The sequence below is a fragment of the Myotis myotis genome, unplaced genomic scaffold, assembly GCF_014108235.1.
Source record: "Myotis myotis isolate mMyoMyo1 unplaced genomic scaffold, mMyoMyo1.p scaffold_m19_p_1, whole genome shotgun sequence".
NCBI lineage: Eukaryota > Metazoa > Chordata > Mammalia > Chiroptera > Vespertilionidae > Myotis > Myotis myotis.
Genome location: NW_023416313.1, coordinates 94,893,324 through 94,907,313, shown reverse-complemented (window position 1 = coordinate 94,907,313; position 13,990 = coordinate 94,893,324). Strand labels below are relative to the sequence as shown.

General features: G+C 36.5%; 1 protein-coding gene across 12 annotated transcripts in view; it reads left to right on the top strand.

Moving 5' to 3' along the window:
• MLLT10 (MLLT10 histone lysine methyltransferase DOT1L cofactor) overlaps positions 1–13,990 on the top strand; it is a 226,063-nt gene that overhangs the window by 196,079 nt on the left and 15,994 nt on the right. For all 12 annotated transcript variants that reach the window (XM_036345308.1, XM_036345292.1, XM_036345271.1 and 9 more), the window contains 3 exons: positions 2,556–2,673; positions 4,022–4,094; positions 12,384–12,538. In XM_036345308.1, the coding sequence (XP_036201201.1) occupies positions 2,556–2,673; positions 4,022–4,094; positions 12,384–12,538 (346 nt within the window). The remainder of the gene's footprint in view (positions 1–2,555; positions 2,674–4,021; positions 4,095–12,383; positions 12,539–13,990) is intronic.

Sequence of the window (13,990 nt, the reverse complement as noted above, 5' to 3'; positions counted from 1 at the left end):
AGAGAAAGATCAACATCAATCGGCTGCCTCCTGCACACCCCCTGTTGAGGATCGAGCCCACAATCTGGCAAGTGTCCCGACCGGATATCAGACCAGCGACTTTCTGGTGCTTAGGTCGAAGCTCAACCACTGAGCCACACCAGCCAGGCAGGATCTTTTGGTTCTTACCAAGAGACTAAGGCAGCTCATAAAACTGATAATTGTAACTAAAAAAGCAATCCAACTGGTATCATATTAGTTCTGATTCAGTCAAAAGATGACTGCATGAAAAAGGAGACTCAAAATGCTAAGGTGTAGCCTGGCCAGTGTTGCTCAGTGGTTGAGCATTGACCCATGAACAAAGAAGTCACTGGTTCAATTCCTGTCAGAGCATATGCCTGGGCTACGTGCTCGATACCCAATAGGGGATGTGCAGGAGGCACCCAGTCAATATTTCTGTCTCATTGATGTTTCTACTACCTCTCTGTCCTTCCTTCCTCTCTCTCTCATCAATAGAAACACGTTTTTGTTTTTTTTTTAAAGCTAAGATGCAGTACTAAGGCATCTAGATATCCATGTTCTTTGAGCATCACCCCACCAGAACTCTAAAATGTTTATTCTTGCTCATATTTTTTTCTCTCCTCTTGCTGTCAGCTGTTACTTCTTGCTGCCAACAAACTGTCTCAAGATAGTACTTTTTCTTCCTCTAATTAATTTTCCACTTCTAATCTTTTTTATGCTTAGTTGATCTTTTTGGAATTATGTCTAGAGTAAGAATAAATTGGCTCAGTGAAAGGCATTTTTAAGTATAAGGTACCTGAGATTTTAACACATGTCGCTGGTAACATCTGGTCTTTCTGTTTGTTCGGATTTTTATTTTTCTAAGTTATTTGATAAGTAGCCAAGATTCCCAAGTATTTGACTTCTGGGGAGGCAAGAAAAAAAAAATCTCACTATATTTTTATTTATGAATTGTATATTTATGTATATAACACTAAATACATGACAAGTATCTAGTATGATCATCAGGTTAAAATTATGACTTACCTTTTACTAAAGCTAATTGATGGTTAAATAGGACTTTACAATACAAACTTACTGGCTTTGTATACATATCTTTAATAAGAGGAAAAACGAAACTCAGAAATTGACCAATTGATCTTAGACATTAAAGTCTAAACTGTGAAATATACCCTTTGAAACAATGGAACGCAAGGACAGGCATGATTCTGCATCAAGAAGACTGAATTTAAAGTCAAATTTTCTTGCTTAATAAGTTGTCTAGAGGATAGCTATAATGTCAGAGTATGAGTCTTTCCAGAAACATTGTTTATTCTCTGTAAGATTTCGCTTTTTATAACTACTATGTCGTCTTGGTCTCTTGTGTGTAGTTAGTTATACATGTCAAAATGTCCCACATCTCTTGTTCTGCTGTTACTCAACTACTTTATATTAGATGTGCTTCAATTCTTCGAAATTATTTTTCAGAATTTTGTTCTGAAATAACTATACAGTGATTTCATTTTATAAAAACTTAAGTTTGATTTCATTCATGAAAAAGAATATGAAGTGTACTTTAAATTTTGTGGTTCTGTTAAATCTGAAGAGTATTTCAGGCTAGTAATAGCCTTCTGTGAATATAACAGTATTTTGTGTACAAGAGATTTGCTTCCAAAATGCGGCATTTTAAAGTTATAATATTCTTGGAAAGTGGGAGAAACTGTTCATATCAAAGAAGGCATTTTTATTACAATGGATTACGTAAGACTTTGGCCAGCCTCCTTAGCTTCATCTGTTTAAGGGTTCATTTTTGCTTGTTTGGCACAAGTCCCAGTAGAGGCCTTCAGAATTGTGGTTAGCAACATGAATGAATCACAAACTTTGGACCAGCTCTTCAGTTAGTAGAGCTGGCTTCCTGCCAAAAAGGCAGTGCCTTATATGGGGTCAGAGCAAAGCTGTGATTCGTTGAGCCTTGCATTGTATAGAAAACATACTTGTAATGCCCGTTTGCTTCCTTTTAAAATAAAAACAAAACAGAAAAAGCAGCAGGTTTCCAAGTCTATCAATATAGAAAGTAACAAAATAGTGTGCAGGTTTTACTAATGACAGTAAATGGAAATAAGGCTCTGTGGAGTTAAAATACTAAGAATAGATGTTGGACGTTTTGACCTCCTTAGCATCCTATGATGTAAGAGACTAAAAAGCATGTTAGACATCTGTTGTCTACCTGCCCTTAATTTACAGTGATTTAGTAAGATTAAATGGTCATATGTTCACGTGGTTACCATGCCCCACTGGGTTTTGATACTGACTACATACTTGGAAATTAAAGCAGGAATACTTAACTTTGAATGTTCTGGTCCTTTTTTTTTTTTTATTTAATGGAGTTATGTAACTTCAAAAACTAAAATGTTGTAATGGTAAAACAAGTGAGAATGAAATTTGCTTTTCAGATAGTTATGAATTTTTGCTTATATTCGTAGGTTGGAGAAACTAGTTATTGGGTCTATCAGGAGGAAAAGTATTAAGATATTTTCAAATATAATTCACTTGTCTTTGTAACTCTTTTTATTTAGGCAAATGCCCTATCTGGATCTTCTCTTAGTCAGGCACCATCTCATATGTATGGCAATAGATTAAATCCAAATTCTTCAATGGCAGCTCTTATAGCTCAGTCTGAAAACACTCAAACAGGTAAGTTTTCAAGAATTTTTAAACTCTAAAATTCTGTCCCTCTTACCCAATGAAATTTTCCCCTCAATGGCTTATTTTAGTTGAAAAATCTAAAGGTATGCTTAATATAGAATTCTGCCTTTTTTTTTTCCTTTACCAGAAGAATCACAGTTGGAAGTAAATAGTATGCTGTGCTGCAAAATAGTTATGTGCCTTTCTCACTCTCTGAAATGTAAATGTTTAAGCAGAGGCATCAGCAGGCAGGAATGCAACAATGTCTCATGTGACTTCTGTGATTGATGTGTTCAGTTCTCAGTTCTATTCAATGAAAGTAACATAACACTGGGCTTTTCTGTGAATAGCCTAAACCTTTATTTGCATAATTCATGAAATTGCATTACACAAACTTGGTTAAAAAAAAATCCTGTTAGAGAATTTCTACAGTGTTTAGTAATCCTGTGAATTTTTACCAGTTGACATTTTTTAGCATTTGCCTCTTGTACTATTTTAATGAGTTGCTGGATTTGCTTTGTTTCATTCCATCCTTAAGGATTTGTTGACATGTCCAAGTAGTCATGCCTGTTTGGGGGAAGGGAATGGGTTTAGCAGTTCACCAAGAATGGATCAGTCATGTCTTTACCCTTTAAGGGTCAAAGGTTACCTGACTCAGAATAAGGGGAGGACAACCTTGAAAGAGGCCAGATAGGGTGATTTTTTAAGCAGCTAACTAGGAAATACAAGTTATTTTCAAGCAGAGATATTCTGTTACCTCAGGAATATTTTGAAGAAATTAAATTTTTCTTTTTAAATACAGAATTCTGTCTTCCTACTTATTTTTGTCAATTTGGATATTTAATGTTATATTTAACTTTATTCTTGGTGTAAGGTTCCATGTAATTAATACATATATATATAATTTTAATCTTGGTGTTTGGCTCTATGTAATACATTATGTATTTTATTACTTCTCTTGGGTTGCAGAGTGTTAAAGTGTAAGGATTTGCTGTGATAAGCATGCAGATTACCTGTCCACCGCTGTGATTCATTACTTTAACCATAGAAATTAAAAGTGGCTGAGGGGAGGGTACTGCAAATGCAAACCACACTTCTGTGCTGTAAAATTGAAAGGAATGAAAGAACAGAACATAATCCATGGCCTTCTACACCCACAGAAACGTGTACAGACAACGCCTTACATGCCACAGTTCAGCAATTCTAAACTAGCAACATACTAAATCTTTTATTTTCATAGTAACTACAAAGATAGTGGTAAAGGTTTTATGTATGTTTTAGGGAAAAATCAGGGCAAGAGATTAAAACCTCTTATCTAGAGAGTCACTTTATCAGCTATGAAATATTTACACTGCAGATCAGGATCTTGGAGACAATAGCCGCAGCCTTGTTGGCAGAGGAAGCTCACCCCGCGGAAGTCTCTCACCAAGGTAAGCATTATTTACACTGCAAAGTATAGGCAAAAGAAACATTTTGAGATTGGAAACTTCTTTATCTCATATCAGCAGAGTGTACATTTGTGAGGCTATAAAAGCACTCTGAAGATAAAAAGCATGTCTGGACAGTCAAGAAAAATGATTCTGAATTAATTTGAATATTAATTTAAACACAGTTTTCTAAGCTTTTTTAAAGCTATAATTCTTTTAGATTTCCAATCAATTTGAAATCTCTTGTTTTTATTATTTATATATTTAGCTGCTGGTACTATTAACGTATTAATTTGGGTAATTCTCTTTTAGTCTTCAAATCTCTTACAGCTACAGAGTCAAGGCTTTCAACTTTGGCTTCCAGTTTTAGTTCTGTTGTGGGCAATTTGCTTAAACCTTTAGTCTTTAGTTCCTAATTTAGTAAATGAAGTTCTTGTTGTTCATCTCTGAAATCCCTCTAGTTCTTAGAATTGTTTGAATCAAAGTATAGCAAATGTGTTACATTATTTTTTGAAATTGTTTTAGATATTATATGGAAGAATACAGGGACCATTTATTAGGATGCTCTTAACCAGAGTTGTACTGAAGGATTGAATTTCTCTTAGCACAATCTAAGTGCCCCAAATCTTCTCTCTCAATGGGGAGAATAATAGTAGGAAATGTTGTGTCTGTGTTTTACTAATTTTATTCCACTTTCACCTTCTACACTTTCTCCTGGTTTGTTTTCTCTCTGTTTTCTAACTTTGTAAGTTCTGCCTCAAGTATGGAATTAGACTGGGTGAGAATGGAGAGCAGAAGGAGAAAAAAGCCCATTCTAGAAACTTTTTTCAACCATGGCAAACTAAAAATGTTCAACTATGGGAATTTTTTAAAATTCTGTTAAAAATTAAAATTATTAGCCCTGGTTGGTTTGGCTCAGTGGTTAGAGTGCCAGTTCATGGACCGAAGGGTCTCAGCTTCGATTTCTGGTCAAAGGCATGAACCTCTGTTGCAGAATCAATGCCCTGCCCCAGTTGGGGAGGCAACCAACCAATCAATGTCTCTCTCTCTCATGTTGATGTTTCTCTTTCTCTCTTCTTTCCTCTCTCCCTTCTATTCTCTCTGAAAATCAATGGAAAGATATCCTCAGTTGAGGATTAAAAAAAAAATTAAAATTTCTGTGTGATAGCTGCCATGAGTATCAGTGTTACTGTATGTCTGATATCACCAGGGAAGTTCTGTTAAGAAACATATTTGTCATTAAAGAGATTAGTACAGTAACCTCTAATTTTCCTATTTTTTAGGTGGTAGTATACCCTAGCAGTGCCTTTTTTTCTACATAATTCCTTTTTTAAAAAAATTTATCTTTATTGTTGAAAGTGTTATAGATGTCCCCCTTTTCTACTCCATTGACCCCTTTCTTCTCACTTCCTTCCCTCCTCAGGCCTTCACCACACTATTGACTGTGTCCATGGATTTTGCATATATGCAATAAGTTCTTTGGTTAATCCCTTCCCTTCTTCCCTCTGAGAATCATCAATCTGTTGCATGCTTTCATGTCTCTGGATTTATTTTGTTTGCCAGTTTATTCTGTTCATTAAATTCCACATATAAGTGAGATCATGTGATATTTGTCTTTCTCTACATTGCTTATTTTGGTTAGCATAATACTTTCCAGTTTCTTCCATGCTGTCTCACAGGGTAAGAGATCCTTCTTTTTTATAGCTGCATAGTATTCCATTGTATAAATGTACCACCGCTTTTTATCCACTCATCTACAAATGGGTACCTGGGCTGTTTCCAGGTTTTAACTATTATAAATAATGTTGTTATGAACATAAGGGTGCATATATTCTTTCTGATTGGTGTTTCAGGCTTCTTAGGCTATATTCCTAGCAGTGGGATTACTGGGTCAAATGGCAATCCCATTTTTAATTTTTTGAGGAAAGTCCACATTTGAGGAAAGTGGTTGTACCAGTCTGCATTCCCACCAGCCGTGTACTAGGTTTCCTTTTTTTCCACATCCTCACCAGCACTTGTTGTTTGCTGATTTATTGATGGAAGCCATTTTGCTGGCAGGTGTGAAGTGGTACCTCATTGTCATCATCTTAATTTGCATTTTTCTGATGATTAGTGATGTTGAGCTTTTTATCATATGTCTCTTGAGCATTTGTATGCCCTCTTTTGAGAAGTGTCTATTTAGGTTCTCTGCCCATTTTTAAATTGTATTATTTGTCTTCCTTTTGTTGATTTGCATGATTACTTTGTATGTTTGGAAATTAACACCTTATCAGATGTATCATTGGCACATATGTTCCCCTATACAGAGGGTTCCCTTTTCATTTTGATGGTGGTTACTTTTGCCCTGCCAAACTTTTTATTTTGCTGTAGTCCCATTTGTTTATTTCCCCTTTCTTTCTCTTGCTGTAGACATTTTATCAGGGAAAATTCTGCTAAAAGGGATGTTTGATATTTTGCTGCCTACGTTTTCTTCTAGGATTTTTATAGTTTCACGACTTATATTTAAATCTTCTATCCATTTTTAGTTTATTCTTGTGTATGGTGTAAGTTGGTGGTCTAGTTTCATGTTTTTGCATATACCTGTCGAATTATCCTAACACCATTTATTGAAGAGACTATCTTTACTTCATTGTACCCTCTTGCCTTCTTTATCAAATATTAACTGAATATAATGGCTTGTGTTGATTTCTGGGTTCTCTGTTCTGTTCCAATGATCTATATTCCTGTTCTTGTGCCAGTACCAGGCTGTTTTGATTACAGTAGCTTTACAGAATAGCTTGATATCTGGTATTATGATCTCTCCAACCTTGTTCTTCTTCTCAAAATTGCTGCAGCTATTTGGTGTCTTTTTTGGTTCCATATAAATTTTTGGAGTATTTGTCCTAGATCTGTGAAATATGCCATTTTATAATATATATATTTTTTGTATTGATTTCAGAGAGGGAGAGGGAGAGGGAGAGAGAGATCAGTGATGAGAGAGAATCATTGATCAGCTGCCTCTGCATGCCCCACACTAGGGATAGAGCCTACAACCTAGGCATTTGCCCAATCAGGAATTGAACTGTGACCTCGTGGTTCATAGGTCAACGCTCAACCACTGGGCCATGCCAGCTGGGCTATACCATTGGTATTTTAATAGGGATTGAAATGAATCTATATATTGCTTTGGGTAGTATGGACATTTTAATGATGCTAATTCTACCAATCCATGAACATGGTATATTCTTCCACTTGCTTATCTCTTCTTCTGTCTCTTTTTTTCAACATCTGTAGTTTTCTAAATATAGGTATTTTACCTTCTTCGTTAAGTTTATTTTTAAGTATCTTAATTTCTTTGTTACAATGGTAAAGGAATTGTTTGTTTAGTTTCTCTTTCTGAGAGTTCATTACTGGTGTATAAAAATGCCATTGGCCCTCACCGGTTTGGCTCTGAAGGGGCCCAGGTTCGATTCCAGTCAAGAGCATGTACCTTGGTTGCGGGCGCATCCCCAGTGGGAAGTGTGCAGGAGGCAGCTGATCGATGTTTCTCTCTCATTTCTATCCTCTCCTTTCCTCTCTGTAAAAAAATCAATAAAATATATATATATTTTTTAAAAATAATAAAAATGCCATTGAGTCCTAGCCAGTTTGATTCAATGGATAGAGCATCAGCCCGCAAAATGAAGGGTCCTGGGTTTGATCCCCGGCCCTAGTCAGGGTGCATGTGACTCTCTCAGATCGATGGTTTTCTCTCGTTGTCTCTTCCCGTTCCTTTCAATCTCTCTAAAAATCAATGGGAAAGTATCCTCAGGTGAGGATTTTTTTAAATGCCATAGATTTCGGGGTGTTATTTTTCCATCGTGCTACATTGCTGAATTCATTTATTAAATCTCGTACTTTCTTGGTGGAGTCTTTAGGGTTTTCTATATACAATATCATGTCATCTGTGGATAATGACAATTTTACATCCTCCTGTAGGTTTTTCATATATGGCCTTTATTATGTTGAGGTATGATCCCTCTGTTCCCACTTTGCTGAGAGTTTTTATCAAAAATGGGTGCTGGGCCCTAGCTAGTTTGGCTCAGTGGACTACAGACTGAAGGGTTCCAGGTTTGATTCCGGTCAGGAGCACATGCCTGGGTTGCAGGCTCGATCCTCAGTGGGGGGCATGTAGGAAGCAGCCGATCAATGAATGATTCTCTTTCATCATTGATTTTTCTATCTGTCTCTCCCTTTCCCTTTCTCTCTGAAATCAATTAAAAAGTATATTTTTAAAAATGGGTGTTGGATTTTGTTGAATGCTTTTTCTGCATCTATTGATATGATCATGTGATTTTTGTCTTTCAATTTGTTATGTGATGTATCACATTTATTGATTTGTTAATATTGTACCAGCTTTGCATCCCTGGAATAAATCCCACTGGTCACGATGTATGATCTTTTTAATATATTGCTGGATCTGATTTGCTAATATTTTGTTGAGGATTTTAGCATCTAAGTTCGTCAGGGATGTTACTTGTAATTATCTTTCTTTGTAGTGTCTTTATCTGGTTTTATAATTAGGATAATGCTGGGGCCTCATAAAAAGAGCTTGGACGTGTTCCTTCCTCTTAGATTTTTTGGAATAGTTTGGGGAGGATACGTGTTAGTTATTCTTTGAAGGTTTGGTAAAACTTCCCTATGAAGCTGTCCTGGCCAGGTTTTTTTACTACTGCTTCTATTTTATCAGTTGTAATTGGCCTATTCAGGTTTTATGATTCTTCCTGATTTAGTTTTGGATGATTGTATTATTCTAGGAATTTTTCCATTTCATCCACATTGTCCAGCTTGTTGGCATATAGTTGCTCATAATATTTTCTTACAATCCTTTCTATTTCTGTGGTGTCAGTTGTTACTTCACTGCTTTTATTTCTAATTATTTGCATCTTCTCTCTTTGTTTCTTGATGAGTTTGGCTAAAGGTTTATCTTTTCAAAGAACCAGCTCTTGGTTTCATTGATCTTTTGTATTATTTTTAGTCTCTCTGTCATTTATTTCCACTCTGATCTTTATTATTTTCTTTCTTTTTTTTTTTTTTAAATATATTTTATTGATTTTTTACAGAGAGGAAGGGAAAGAGATAGAGAGTTAGAAACATCGATGAGAGAGAAACATCAATCAGCTGCCTCCTGCACATCCCCCACTGGGGAAATGCCTGCAACCCAGGTACATGCTCTTGACAGGAACCGAACCTGGGACCTTTCAGTCCGCAGGCCGACGCTCTATCCACTGAGCCAAACCGGCTTTGGCATTATTTTCTTTCTTCCACTTACCCTGGGCTTTTATTCTTCTCTTTCTAATTCTTTAAGTTGTAGGGTTAAATAGTATATTATTAATTTTTTTTTTTTTTTTTTTGTGGTAGGCTTATTAACTTCCCTCTCAGGACTGCTTTTGCTGTGTCCCAGAGATTTGGGGTTGTTGTGTCTTCATTTTCATTTGTTTCCAGGAAGTGTTTTATTTTTTTCTTGATCTCATTGGTAACCCATTCATTTAATAACATGCTATTTAGCCTCTATGTGTTGAATGTTTTTGAGTTTTTACTGTAGTTGATTTCTAATTTCATGCCATTGTGAAACAAGAAGATGCTTGATATGATTTCAGTCTTGAACGTGTGGAAACTTGTTTTGTGTCCTAACATGTCAATTTTTGAGAATTTTCCATATGCACTTAAAAAGAATGTATATTCTGCAGTTTAGGGATGAAATGTTCTGTAAATGTCGATTAAGTCCATGTGACCTAGTGTGTCATTTAGAGTCACTGATTCCTTGTTAATTTTTTGTCTGGAAGATCTATCCAGTGATGTCAGTGGGGTGTTAAAATCCCCTACTCTGACCCTGGCTGGTTTGGCTTGGTGGATAGAGCGTCAGCCTGCAGACTGAATGGTCCCGGGTTCAATTCCAGTCAAGGGCATGTACCTGGGTTGCAGGCCCATCCCCAGTAGGAGGTGTGCAGGAGGCAGCTGATCAATGTTTCTCTCTCATCGATGTTTCTGACTCTGTATCCCACTCCCTCTCTGCAAAAAATCAATAAAATATATTTTAAAAAAATAATAATTATAAAAAGAAGATTCTTTCTATGTCTTTAACATTTTCCATTTTAATTATGATATGTTTTTTTTTAACATTTTTATTGATATCAGAGAGGAAGGGAGAAGGAGAGAGAGAGATAGAAACATCAATGATGAGAGAGAATCGGTGACTGGCTGCCTCCTGCACAACCCCCATTGGGGATCAAGCCCACAACCCGGGCATGCACCCTTGACCGGAATCGAACCTGGGACCCTTCAGTCCGCAGGTTGACGCTCTATCCACTGAGCCAGACTGGCCAGGACATAATTATGATAAGTCTTGGTGTGGGTCTTTTTGTGTTCATTTTGATTGGGGCTATCTGTGTTTCTTGAAATTGTGTAACTTTTTTCTTAACCAGGTTAGGGAAGTTTTATATCATTAATTTGTTCAAACAGGTTCTCTATTCTTTGCTCAGATTTTTCTTCTTCTGGCACTCCTGTGATGCAGACGTTGTCACATTTCATGGTGTCCCAAAGCTCCCTTAATCCTAAATAATTCTGGAGTGAACTAAAAGTAGTATTGTTTTTCCTAACTGCAGAAAATTAAATATTCTCTCTTTCGAAACTAGGTATATATGAAGTACACAGTGGTAACAACATCTGACTAATCTCTAATTTTATACTGTGTTTACTTCTATATTGTTTTATTCTTCCTTTCAAAGACGAAAGTTAATGGCTTTTGCTTTTATGTGTAGTAGAGGAAGCATTTCTGTGTTCTCCTTTTAAAACTTAAAATCCCGTACAAGCTACCCAGAAATTATTTAAGATCCTTCAGTGCTATTTTGTTTCGTGTCATTATTTTTCATTAGCTAGATGGGATTTAACACAATAAATGATACAAAATTATTTTTATCATATATCTTCAACTTTATATTATACCTTAAAGACCAGCCTGAAAGGTAATAGCCTAAATTTTCCTGGAATAATGATCTATTTGGATTGTGATAGCCAAATGTATGTATATGTAGCACATGGTGTTTTCATATGGAATAAAAAGCCTCATTTGTTTAACTTCTTATTTAAAGATATTTTTCTAGAGAAACATTTTAAGGCAGTGGCAAAACAACTGTTTGTTGTTAGAAGACTTGCCTTGTAGCCCAAACTCTGTCATTTATCAGCTTTGTGTCTTTGGATAGGACACTCAAGCCCCATTTGTTTCCTCAGATAGAAGTAGAGCCAGGCTTTGATTTCTTACTAGGTTGTTGAGAAAATCATATGAGATGATTATGTAGAAATACTTTGGACACTCTAAAACCCTTTATTAATGTGTTACATTAATATGGGAGCTGGGAACTAGAAATAGCCACATTTACTAATTTAAAACAAAAAAAGGGGGTGATTGGGTACATTGCATATTCATCTCAATATAAGTAACTAGAGGCCCAGTGCACAAAATTCATGCACGGATAGGGTCCCTAGGCCTGGCCAGTGATTGGGGCCTTCCAGCTGCTGCCAGGGCCTTCCTTTTTCTGCGCGCCCCCCCTTCCCCCCGGTGGTCATTGTACATCATAGCGAACGATTGAACTCCTGTTTGAACTCCCGAGGGAACACTTTGCATATTAGCCTTTTTTATATAGAGATACTTGGTTTGGAAGTGCTAATTAAGTCATCTGAAGTGCAGATAAGACATTTTAGAAAAATTTGTAAAATAAAAATTACTTTGGTCTTGATAATGTTCCTTAATACTGAAAATACTTACAAATAAGTATTTTAGATTTAGAACAAAAGGCTCCTTCAAAATTATTAAAAATATCTGTTTACTAATATTTGATTGAGCTTTTTTTGGTTGTAAATTAAAATGCATTCTACATTATTATAATTCTGATATTTTGCATATTAAAGCAGAATGGTAGAACTCTTTTCTCTTCTGGCTAGTTAGGTTAAAATCTTTCTAATCCCCTTTTTCCCTTTTATCTTATAAACCTATAAGTTCTTGTATAGCCTGTTTCAGATATTATTGTCAGTGTATTTATATTTTCTAGTGGTTTTTAATTATCAAGTATGGCCAGCTAGTCCTTTGGTTTTGCATTTGAGGAGGAAGAATGATAATTACTAAATCTTAGGGTAGATTATGGTTTGATTGTTCTAGCATAGGCTGCTTGGTGTTAGAAAACTTGTACAGGAAAAAGGTCAGCGTAAGTTGAGAAATGTGAATGCTCTCCTTTGAAGGGTTCTGCTGTTTAACCTGAGAATTAATGTTTTCAACAGATCCCCTGTAAGCAGCTTACAGATTCGCTATGACCCACCAGGCAACAGCAGTTTGGAAAATCTGCCTCCAGTAGCAGCCAGCATAGAGCAGCTTTTGGAGAGGCAGTGGAGTGAAGGACAGCAATTTTTATTAGAACAGGGTACTCCTAGTGACAGTAAGTATTCTTTTCTTGTCTTTAAAGAAAGATGAATAGATGGATGGGTGGATGAAACATCAGAGAGGTGGATAGGTGCAGAAGTCACGCTTCATCAAGAATAGCAATGAAATGATGATATATGTTTTATATTAAAAGGTAAGAAAAATGTAATATAGTGGCTTAGTGGAACAAATTCTAGTTTTACTGCATGATCTTATATCCTGTCTTTACATACTTTAGTAGTATGATCATGGGTAACTTTCTTAAATGTCAGTGTGCTTTAGTCTCCCATTTGTAGAATGGGAGTAATAATGTACCTATATCATAGTTTTGAGGGTTAAATGACATAAAAAAATGTAAAGAACATTGCCTGACTCATAGAAAACTCTAATCTATTCACTGGTGATTGTTACTGTTTATAATTATTATAATATGGATATATTGTTTCTCATTGTATTTTGTTCTGATAAATTTTTAACTTTTACTAAAATACACGAGTTATATTTTTCTCTTAGCTTAATTTTGAATAAAAGTTGCTTATTTCAGGAGAATTTATTGTAAACAGTGCATATAGTCAAGTATGCCAACTATCTTGATTTTATAATTTGTATGAGAAAGAATAATTACTAAATTATATATATGTAAATAATATATATAATTTTTATATACTACATATCATTTACTTTTTAAAATTATATAATGTATGTTATATATACATATTTAGTATCTTTACAATTTTGAGTATTGGCAGGGAGACCATAGGTAAAAAATGCCAAACAGCAAAGTTACAGTAAAGGTGGTGGTTAGCTAGAAAAGTGGCCTAGTGTTAAGGATATATTTGGGGGCAGGATGAGGAATAGGTGGTTTTTATATTTTGGGATATAAACTTTTGCTGCTATATTTTATTAAAACACTAGAGGCCCAAATGCATGAAATTTGTGCATGGGTGGGGTCCCTAGTGCTGGCCGGCAATCAGGGCCGATCAGGTTGCTCGCCTCCCTGCCTCCTCCTTCCCTCGCTGCCCGCATCCACCACCACCCACCCCCGGTTCTCAGCCCAGCCTGGGGCCTGACCCCGATCAGGTGATTGGGACCTGCCGGCTGGGGGGAGGGACCCAGGAGGTTGGCCATTGGCCCCAAGGAGGGAGCAGGCCCTTGGCCCCCCTGGGAAAGGGGCCACATCCACCGCCACCCACCCCCGGTTCCCCATCCCAGCACAGGGGCCTGCTGGCTGGAGGGAAGAACCAGGAGGTTGGCTGGCAGGCCCCATGGACGATTGGGGTCTGCAGGCTGGGCGCAGCTCCTGCGTTGAGCGTCTGCCCTCTGGTGGTCAGTGTGTGTCATAACGACCAGTCATTCCAGTCATTTGATTGTAATGGTCGCTTAGGCTTTTATCCTATCTAATAATAGACAAACGTGGTAATTAACCATACCTCCGACACGCTTCCCATTGGTTAATCAGGGCGATATG